At 42.1% G+C, this 11,365-nt stretch overlaps 1 protein-coding gene across 1 annotated transcript in view; it reads right to left on the bottom strand.

The window, feature by feature from the left end:
- Positions 1–540: 540 nt before the first annotated feature.
- DPF3 (D4, zinc and double PHD fingers, family 3) overlaps positions 541–11,365 on the bottom strand; it is a 458,124-nt gene continuing 447,299 nt past the window's right edge. Inside the window, exons 9-11 of the mRNA XM_006865560.1 lie at positions 6,910–7,022; positions 1,148–1,229; positions 541–612 (exon numbers count right to left, since the gene is read on the bottom strand). Coding sequence (XP_006865622.1) covers positions 542–612; positions 1,148–1,229; positions 6,910–7,022 — 266 coding nt within the window. The 3' untranslated portion in view covers position 541. The remainder of the gene's footprint in view (positions 613–1,147; positions 1,230–6,909; positions 7,023–11,365) is intronic.

Below are 11,365 nucleotides of genomic sequence, written 5' to 3'. Positions count from 1 at the left end.
ATGGCCTCCAGGTTCCAAGTCTAAAAGTTTCCAAGCGAAGGTTGTAATAAATAACAACTTCTCCACATCCATATGTTCCTCTGGTAAGAATTTAGGGTGAAACACCTCTGCTGAGGTGGGTGGACTATGTGGAAAGTTCTTAAAACACAATATAAATAGAAAATGCTAAACTACACACAAATGACTGGTCAGTGGTCACAAAATGGCTTCCCTTAAAATGGGAACCAGTGAAAGGACTGCGGTGCTTGCTAGGATAAAAAGGAGAGGGGATCCACAGGGTGAAGCTGGAATTGTTCTTCAAAAGTGCAAGATCCTTCTGGTAGAAATAAGGAGGGACTGGCTGAAGTACCAAAACCTGTGGGGGGGAGGTAAGTAGATACCTCGTCCTTTTGAGTCCATGTGTTCACGTCCCTCTGTGACTAATACTTTGCTTACAGCTGGTCTGTCTGGATTTATGAGAGTAGGGACTTGAGCTGGTTTGAACTGAGCTCTGGGTCAGCCTCTCCAGTCACAAGTTACATTCTGTGACCTTGGTTGGGCCCTAGGCCTGGCAGCCAAAAGCTGAAGCCTTTTCTTTGAGCAGTTCCCAGCATAAGTGGCAGCTCCAGCTTCCTATAAGAAACAAGATGGCATTAGAAGCAGCTGCTCTTCCAACCCTCGAGCCCCAACCCAATGGCCCTAACTTTCTTGTAAGCTCGGTTTTCTTTTGACTTTCATAGGTCCAACCACGGGAATGTGGTGGAGACCATTGTTAACAGGGAGTCAGTACTACTCAGCTAACAGGAAGTCCTCTGAGATGATTGGCTGAGGTGCTGTGATGACCCACATGCCTGGTCATGCCTTTTAACCTAGCCCATCACTGACTCCAGCTAGTTCCCCTAGAAGCTCACACCTCCCCTGTATCTCAGTCACATAGCTGTGAAATATCACCTTGGCCCTCAAGTTGAAACTTCAGCTGGTTGACCTGGACCTCAGATTCCTCGCCTGTAAAATGGCAGTAGTCATACCTACCTCATAGAGTTGTGATGATTAAATGAGACAAGCCATGTAAAGCCCTTAGCCCTAGGCCTGCACCATAGTGAGGGTTCAATATGTGGAAATGGGAGGAGCTGCTGTTGTTGTTATTGTAGGACCTCATCATCATTACCTTCTGGGGGCTCAGCCACTGGGGGATTTAGACAGTACATGTGGTAGCCACGGTCACAGTCATCGCAGAAGAGTAGCTGGTCCTGATGGAATACAGAGTAGGAGGAGAAGGACAGAAAGGCATGGAATTATTTAGGGGAAAAGTCTGGTCCCCCCGCCCCCACTCTTCCAGATGTAGTCCCCTAAATCAGCCTTCCTGGCCGCCCCCTGCCTGGCCCCATTTAGGATCCTCATTGTCCTAGAGTATGCCCTGTGTTTTGATCACACCTGAAATACCCACCCCCACTTACATAAATCCTACCTGCCTTAGAAGTCCCTGGCTGACCCAAACAGTCACACACTTGGATACTAGCCCAAAGGTGGGAGGTTTGAACCCACCCAAAAGTATCTCAGAAGACAAACCTGCCAGTCTGCTTTCAGAAGGTCATAGTTATTAAAAACCCTATGGAGCAGTTCATGGGATCACAGGATCAACTCGAAGGCAATGAACAACAACCCCACTTTCGAGTTCTGCTCCTCCCCCAAGAAACCTTCCTTAACCACTATTTAAAGAGATTCCTTATTCTTCTGAACTCCAGAAGTTCTTCCTCCCTAAGGGCAGAAAACTTATTTTATGCATTTTTTTTATCTTCCCATAATGATTGTTCTGGTGTGGCACTGTGGGTTAATGCACCAGACTGCAAAGCCCTTTGAACTGCAAGGTCAGTGGTTCAAGCTCACCAGCTGCTCCTCAGAAACCCTATACAGGGTTGCTATGGGTCAGAAACAACTTGACGGCACTTAACAACAACAACATGATTGTTCAGCATTTAGGATGTACTTTTTAGTGTTAGAGAGTTTTTCATTAAATTCCTCCAGACCTCACTCTTCATATCTGTGAGATGGGCAACAACATTCTTACTTCAGAACTTTCAGGGTTTCAGTATGTGACTTTAAAGAAACAGAAGTGATGCCACATATGTAATAGTAGAACTGCGCAACTGCAGGAAAACTGCAGGATTGTCAGTGGCTGAGTTTTCAGAAATAGATAGTCATGTCTTTTTTCCAAGATGTCTCTGGGTGGACTCAAACCTCCAGCCTTCCTATTAACCATTTGCTCTACCCAAGGACTGCTCTATGGCCATGTAAAGTTACCAATCCTTCATCTCTCGTACTTTACTATACTTGGGTACAATTATTTACTTGTTTGTTGGAAGCTCATGGACAGGGATAAGACTTTATTTATCTTTGTATCCTTGGAATATTCTAAGTACATGATGAAAAGTTATTACGTTAATGGGCAGGCTAATGTCTGAGGTTTGACTTTTCTTTCCTCCTCATCCAACTTACCCAAAGAAGATCTAAAAGGTATTTAAGGTATTGACTCATGAAGATGGGAAATGAATTTCAAGTCAATAAAATGCCTTTTGCTAGACTCCAGACTGGTGATGTTAATGTAGGATGCTGACAACACATCCAGAAGTATTGAAGACTTGCCCAAATAGAGACGGCACACCCCACTGGAAAGCATTCGGAATCCACATTTATGTGTATGGCCAAACCAAATGATTTTAGTGCAAGGACCATAATTTATGCCTCATGAGTATAAAACTATATACCTCTGATTCTTCTTCCCCACCCAAAGTTTCCTTTCTGTTTCTATGTTACCCACCTGGTCCCTTCCAATCCAATTCTCTAGGAAGAACTGATTAATTAATGTATTAATTTATAACAGTTGTTGTTAAGTGCTGCCGAGTTGGTTTCAACTCATAATGACCCTGTATAGGGTTTCTGAGGAGCAGCTGGTGGGTTTTAAATTGCTGACCTGTGGTTCACAGTCCAGTGCTGATCCTACAGCGCCACACAGGTATTTATTTTATTCTTTGGGTTATAATTCAACACTGCTCCCGTAAAGATTTACAGCCTCGGAAACCCTGTACAGGGTCACTTTGGATTGGAATCGACTCAACAGCACTTAAAAACAACAACTGTTATTTCCATGGGCCAACACTCATCTGTCAATTTGTCATACTGTGGTGGCTTGTGTGTTGCTGGAAGCTATGACACCAGTATTACAAATTTCACCAGGGCTATCATTGGTGCATGGAGTCCTGGTATGGAGCTGTAGGTTAGTTTGAACTGTGAGGTCGGTGGTCTAAACCAACCAGCCACTCCTTGGAAACCCTATATAGGGTCTCAATGGGTCGAAACCAACTTGACAGCATTTCACAACAACAACAACCAATGATGCATGGGTTGCAGTGTGCATGGTAGCAGCAGTCAAGAAATCAAATGCCATATTGCACTGGGCAAATGTACTGCAAAACATCTTTTCAGAGTGTGAAAACACAAGATGTCACTTTGACGACTAAGGCACTCCTTACTCAAGTCATGATATTTCAGTCACCTCATATATGTATGCAAAAACTGGACAGTGAATAAAGAAGACCAAAGAAAAATTGATGTCTTTGAATTTTGGTGTTGGTGAAGAATATTGAATATACCAGACTGCCAGAAGAATGAACAAATCCATCTTAGAAGAAATACAACCAGAATGCTCCTTAGAAGGGAGGATGATGAGACTTCATCTCTCTTTGGAGAAAGACATCGTGCTTGGTAAAATAGAGGATCAGTAAAAAAGAGGAAGATGCTCAGTTAGATGGTTTGGCACAGTAGTAGCTGCAACAGTGGCCTCAAACATAGCAACAATTGTGAAGATGGTGCCGGACCAGCCAGGGTTTCATTCTGCTGTATACAGGGTTGCTAGAAGCCAACTTGATAGCACCTAAAACAACCACCATTATTTATTTTGTTGCTCAAATTGTCTCAGCTTTGGCCACTGGGAATTCCTTCAGGTCAATGCCTGTGTCCTTCAGACAGGCCTCATCATTTTTGAAGTAATTCTTTATTCTTTGGCATCACAAGATGTTGTAAGCGCCTCTTGTAATTGTGTTTCCCCTGCCCCTTCCCTGTCATCAGTCATTTCTCCAAGGATACCCTGGTTCCTTTTATTAGAGAAGGTTTTTAGAAACCAAGATCTGGGTGTTTTATGTGTTGTCATGCTTCTAGGGCCTCCAAATAGACAGAACTAAGAAACAGTGTATATGTAGCTACATATGTGATCTTCTATGTTTATCCATATGTGTATGTGCTATACCATATGCAAATAGAGAAAGTTGTACTACTTTGCTACCCATGCAGCCAATTCTTCTGTCTAATTGCATTAGTTAATATTTCTAGAAATATTAGCTCCTTGGAAGCAAGTATTTTAAGATTTTCTCTCTCATTCTTTAGACATGTTATCAAGGTGACCCCATCCTTGAAGGACATCATGCTTGGGAAAGTGGAGGGTCAGCTAAAAGAGGCAGACTCCCAAGGAGATAGATTGACACTGTGTGCAGCAACAACGGGCTCAAACATAACAATTGTGAAGATAGTATAGTGTTTTGGTTTGTTGCGCATGGGATTGCGATGAGTTCGAACTAACTTAACAGCACCTAACAACAGCAACAGTATTTCCAGAATAATGTCGAACAGTGATAGAGATAGTGGCTAGCCTATCGGAGTTTTAATCTTAGTGGAAATGCCTCTACTGTTTCTTCATTAAATAAAGTATACACTTTACTTCTAAGGTTGTTGTTTGTTGTTAAATGCTGTTGAGTCGGTTCCAACCCATAGTGACCCTGTATAGGGTTTCCAAGGAGTGACTGCTGAGCTTCAACCACCAACCTTCTGGGCCAAACAGACTTTGCAGCTCCACAAATTAACCCACAGTGCCATACCAGGGTTCCTTAGTGCTAAGGTAGAGATTAAAAAATAATTGTTTGTATCCCACGATTCCTATTTTCTTGAGTGTTTTTATCATGAACAAGTTCTGAGTCACACCCTCCCCCACGTTTTTGGAAAACTGGCAAATAAAAGGAAGGAATCAAGCTTTTATCCAGTCTTTTCTATATGTTCCATGCCTGAGCTTAAGCAAATGAGGTTGGGGATGTTTTTCTTTATAGAATTACTCCAGTTAATAAACAAAGAAGAAATTATAAAATAAGAATATCACCATTTTGCAGCCCTTAATGAAATAATCATTCTAGCCGATAATCATCAATAGCTGCTAAGTTCACAAAAAGAGAGAAACAAGGCATTATATATCTATCTCCTTATGACAACATGCAACATCATCTATGAAGCAATTTTTCCAATTATAGATATTGTTGCTGAGTGTTGTCAAGTTGGTGCAGACCCATAGTGACCTGGTATAGGGTTTCCAAGGAGCAGCTGGTGGATTTGAACTGCTGACCTTGATAGATATATGTTGTTGTTAAGTGCCATCGACTTAGTTCCAACTCATAATGACCCCGTATAGGATTTTCTGAGGAGCATCTAGTGAGCTTGAACCACCAACCTTGTGGTTCAAACTAACCTTGCAGTCCAGTACATTAACCTGCAGCGCCACATCAGGACTCCATATATATATATAGTCAGTTGTCATTAAGTGTCATCAAGTCCATTCCAACTCACAGTAATCCTGTATATGGTTTCTGAGAGATGACTGGTGAGTTTAAACTGCTGACTTTGTAGTTAGCAGTCAAGTGCTTATCTGTTAGCATCACACCAAGAGATATATTGTGATTAAGTGCCATCGAGTAAGTTCCAACTCATAGCAACCCTGTATAGTTTCTGAGCTTGAACTGCTGACCTTATAGTCCAGTACATTAACCCGCAGTGCCACACCAGGATTCCCAAGAGGTATATAATGCTTGATTTTTTCAACAGAAGATTCAAGGGCAAAAAACAAAGCAAAACAAAAACAAAAAAAGAAAGAAAGATTCAGGGAACACCTATATACTAAAATAAACCTTAATTAACTGTAATGTGTGGGCTTTCTTTGGATCTCAGTTCACATAAATAAGCTGTAATAAAAACATTTATAAGACAACTACAGAAATATGGATGCTGGCTAAATGTTTTATTATGTAACAGAATTATCCATTTTTTAGCTATATTAATATTTTAGAGTACTGGTATTATGCTGTAGGATAAGCACTGGACTGCAAGGTTGATTTGAACAGCAAGATCAGCAGTTCAAACCCACCAATCACTCTTTGGAAACTCTATACAGGGTCACTATGAGTTGGAACCAACTCAATGGCACTTAACAACAGCATGCTAATATTTTGGTGTTTACGTAAAAAAAATCAGAGTAAGTTCTTACGTTTTTGAGATATATATGAACTATTTACAGGTGGCATGATAGGTGATTGGTATCTGGGGGGAGGATGTGGTATTTATCAAACAAGACTGACCTATATATGGGTCATTGTTAAAACTGATGATGGGGTATATCAGTTTTGTTATTCTGTCTGTTTTATATATGCTTAGAATTGTCCAACACAAAAAGCATCATTTTAAATTTTGAATTTAGTACATGTAACATTTAGACTGAATGAGATCATTCACACTGGAATGTTGTTTAAACAGCCAAGTGCATCCTGATCATACGTAATGGTCACCACAATTAACCACTGAACTCCAAGGTAAGGGCAAATGGCCAGCTAGGTGACCTCTGTCCAACACCCCCTGCATCTCTCTCTCCACAACGACAAAGAGCACCCAAGGTCCCATACTACAAAGGTCCCATGGGTTCTGGGGCAGAGACCAAAGAGAAGGTCTGGACTGACATTTTCCCTAGTCTCCAGTGGTGACGAGAGCCCTGCCTTCCTTTCCACTCTTCAAAGCACCCTTCCTTGGATTTCTCCCTCCCACCAGGGAAAGCCCCAAACTCACATCATTCTCCGAGGTACCACAGAGGATGCAGGATTTGCACTCTATGCACTGCCACTTGTAGGTCTTGACAGCCTCCGTCATATTCAGGGTGAACTGCAGGCAGGTTGGGTGACCTGGAGGAAGCCGGAAATAGCTGTATTAGGGCCAGAGGATCTGACCTGTCACCGTCAACACCACTAACCAAAAACATATCTATGAGGAGGTTAGCACTTGTCAAGAGACAGGCCAGGGTTCTCACTGACACTTGCTCCTCAATTACACCAAGCCGAGACCTAAGAGGGGGAAATGGGCATTGATCTTTAACTGGGGATAGATGTCAACCAAGTCTCCTTGCACTTATAGCCATGTGCTCCCAAGGGGCAACAAGTTGATAAGGATGAAAGTAGTAATCAGAGAAAACCAGAAAGGAAATTGCAGAATGAACGGCATGAGGCAGCACCGAGGTGGACACCAGCATCATCTCCAAGCCACAGTATTAGTTGTGGCAGAAACAACTGGTAAGAGCTATTTGGAGCTAGACCTTCTTATCCAGAAAGTTTTTCACATGCTCTGGGAGCACAGTGAAGAAGGTCAGATGTATCATGTAAGGTTTCCAGGGACAGAGCCCAGGGATGAGATGAGGCATTAATTACAGTGTCATCTAAAGAATCCATGCCCGTGCCATGAAACTAGCAAAAGTCCAAGCTACTGGTAAGAGCTATTTGGAGCTAGACCTTCTTATCCAAAAAGTTTTCCCATGGCCTTGGGGCACTGGGAAGAAGGTCAGGTTGATCATGTAAGTTTTCTAGGGACAGTGCCCAGGGGCAATACGGGGCACTGCAGTGTCATCTAAAGTATCCATCCATGCCCATGCCATGAAACTAGCAAAAGCCCATGCTCTGAACAGTAACAGGACTACAAAAAAGAAGGTGGGAGGGTGAAAAAGTGGACCATCAAAACAAAAGGTACACAAGGGCCAGATGCACTTTCACTGGTTCTAACTAACTCTTTTCTCCATCCCCGTGTCTATGAGTTAGTCACACCACTAGCAAGATGAATGGAGGAGCACTGAGCCACAAACTTTGAGCACATAGTCCCAGTGGACCAACATCTGAGGCTGAATTCTATCATCGGCCATGTTGTTGTTGCTGTTGTTAAGTGCTGTTGAGTTGGTTCCAACTCATAGCGACCCCATATAGGGTTTACATGGAGTGGCTGGTAGTTTGAACCACCAACCTTGTGGTTCAAACTGACCTTGCGGTCCAGTACTTTATTTCACAGCCCCACAGAGTTCATCCAAAAGAGAGATACCAACAACGAGCTGTAGAAAGGGAGACCCTTGACCTTCTATTGTCAGGAAAGGGACAATTGCACGATGCTTCCAGTGCTGTGGATCAGACCGAATTCTTCCCTGAGCACCCAGCACAGAGTCCATTACTAACTCTATCACAATTCAATTAACAGCTCTGTCTAATGTTGGAGATTCACCATCCTCCAGAGAGCCCAACTCCACCATACCCACTACCTAGGACATTGTGTTGCCTCATTCTAAAGAAGAATACTGGAGTCCTGGTGTGACACTGTAGGATAAGCATTGAACTGCTAACCACAAGGTTAGTGGTTCAAACCCACCAGTCACTCCTCAAACACTCTGTACAGGGTCACTATGAGTCAGAGTCAACTCAACAGCACTTAATAACTAACACCAAAGAAAGATACTATAGTCAGGGGGTACCAACCCAGTGCCCTTCACAAACAGGTTCAGATCCCATAAGATCCCCATGTCCCCTGGCAAAGTCCTATCCCAGAAGGAGGCCTACATTTTCTCTATTTCAAATCTTCAGAGAACTGGTTACATCACAGTCACTTGAATGAAATATTGTCAACTCAGACAGTCCTTCAAATTTGGGGCACTAAAGTACAAACTACATTATCTCTGAGAGGTAAGGTTGGAGTGGAAATGATTCATTGATGGGCTGGGGGACACTTAGCAAAGTGGAAGCATTGAGAATAGGGCTGATATAAAAGCTGTTTAAGGACTTCTCAGGTGCCATCCAACTTAGAAACTCCCAGGGCTCTTGAACTAATAACCCTCTTAAGGTGATACCATGGCAATGGTCCTGAAGAGAAAGATGCCCAACATCAGAAGTCTGGATGAATATCCAGCTGGTACTCTTCAAAGATCCATTTTAGAAGGACACTGACCTTTTCCAGATTCTCAGAAAGAGCTAGGAATGCTGGGATGGGAACAGGAGAGAAAATGAAATTTGAGATTTGGGGGATGTAGGTCAGACACACTAAGTTCTCTGACAAAGTACCATTGGGAAGAGTGACATCAAGGACACCGAGTAGACGTCCCTTTAGGCAGCTTGACTTTGCCTATCTCCACAGTCAGACCACACCCAACCACAACTAGCCAGCTCAAAATCATGGTTCACTCATTTAACAAGTATCTATTGAGCACCTAAGGAGCTCTGGTAATATCGTGGTTACGAATCAGGCTGCTATCCTCAGGGACAGCAGTTCAAAACTACCAGCTGCTCCACGGGAGAAAGATGAGGCTTTCTGCTCCTGTAAAGATTTATAGCCTCAGAAACCCTGTACAGGGTCACTCTGAGTTGGAACCGACTCTACAGCACATAACTACAACAACAACAACAACAACATTAAGCATCTACCAGGCCAATCGTTGCACTAGACAGAAAAGGTACAGTGATAGCAAGAGACACACAGATCTTTATAGTCTAGCCAAAGGACTATAAGTCAATAAATTACACATATATCTGTCTACTTACAACATGTGATAAGTGCCATGAAGGAAAAGCATAATTAAAGCAAACAACAGAATCTAATCTAGTCTGAATTGTCAAGGAGATCTTCCCTGAGAAAAACTCTTGAAGCTGATATCGCTGGTATCAGAAGGAGTTAGCAGAGTGGCAGAGGATTCCAATGGAGAGGAACAGCACATGTGGAGACTCTGAGTAGTGAAGGCATTGGGCAAATTTAAAAGAAGGGACAAGCCAGTGAGAAGAAGGCTGGTGAGCAAAGGGAAAGGAACAAGACATAACTTGACAAACAAGGAGGTAGCTGGAGCCAGACTACACCCTCACTGAAGGATTTGTGACTTTAAAGTTACTAAAGGGTTTTCAGCAAAGCCATTTCGTGAAGCACATTGTGCTTTAAAAAGATAATTCATTCACAAGAGGATCCTTTGGAGTGATAGGGATAGTTCTGTATCTTTACTGAGGTGGTGATTACACATGTTGATAAGATAACATAGCACTATACACATACATGGAGTCCTGATGTGGTGCTGTAGGATAATGCACTAAACCAAAAGGTCAGTTTGAACCACAGGTTGGTGGTTCAAACTCACCAGTCACTCCTTGGAAATCCTATACTGGCAATGAGTTACAACTGACCTGACTGCACTTAACGACAACAACATACACATATATAAATACACACAGGTATGTATAGAAAACAGGTAAAATCTAAATAAGGTCTGAGGACTGCATCAATGACAATTTTTTGGTTTTGACAATATAGTTATGTGTGATGTCACCATAGGGAAAAAAATGGTTGAAGAATATACAATATCTTTCTATATTTTATATCTTCTTATGAATCTTCATTTATTTTTAAATGAAGAGTTAAAAAAATAAATAAGAAAAGCACTTAGAACATTCACCAAAAAATTTCTATCAGCATCTTAAAAACAAGAGCTGTTGTCTAAGGAAATAATTTCTTGGGGACTGGATGGGCAAGAGAATGCAGACATGTAAGACAGGAAACTAGTTAGGAGGCTGATGCAGCTACAGAGAAAGACAGAAGGATGATTAGACTAAGTTGGAAATTTGAAAAACATTAATGATATAATTGACAGAACTTGACAATTGTTGGGATGCTGGGAGTGTGGGAAACAGATGAGAAATTGTCCCAAGCTTTTGAATAGAGAAACCAAGTAGATTGCAGTGGAGCTTCCTCATCTGAGTAATGTGAGGACCAAATGGAAGAGGGATCAAATATATTCTGAGCATGTTGAATTTGAGGGAGTCTGTGAGACTTCCTAGTAGAAATGCCAAGTGGATAGTGTAATGGAGTTCAAAAGAGAGACATGAACTAGAGATACAAATGTAAGCGGTGTTTGCTAAAGAGATGGTATTTGGAACCATGAGAATTAATGAAATGATCTAAGGAAGGAGGAACAAATAGATGAGAGTCAACATATGACTTTAACAAGGACATAGCCAAAGAGGACTAGAGCTGAGATTGAAGCATCTAGCTGATACGAAGTGAGGGGAGACACACAAGAACACCCAAACTTGCAGATAGTACCCATTTGAAAGGAAATGAAGGTAGGTAAATTACTAAAATTTGTTGAACTTGACCTATACTCATGGAGGTTGTTGTTGTCAGGGTCCATCGAGTCGGAACCGACTCATAGCGACCCCATGCACAGCAGAACGAAACAATG

The sequence above is a fragment of the Chrysochloris asiatica genome, unplaced genomic scaffold (assembly GCF_000296735.1).
Source record: "Chrysochloris asiatica unplaced genomic scaffold, ChrAsi1.0 scaffold00079, whole genome shotgun sequence".
In the NCBI taxonomy this organism is placed as follows: Eukaryota; Metazoa; Chordata; class Mammalia; order Afrosoricida; family Chrysochloridae; genus Chrysochloris; species Chrysochloris asiatica.
The sequence above is the reverse complement of the archived record's forward strand: the minus strand, read 5'-3'. Positions and strand labels throughout refer to the sequence as shown.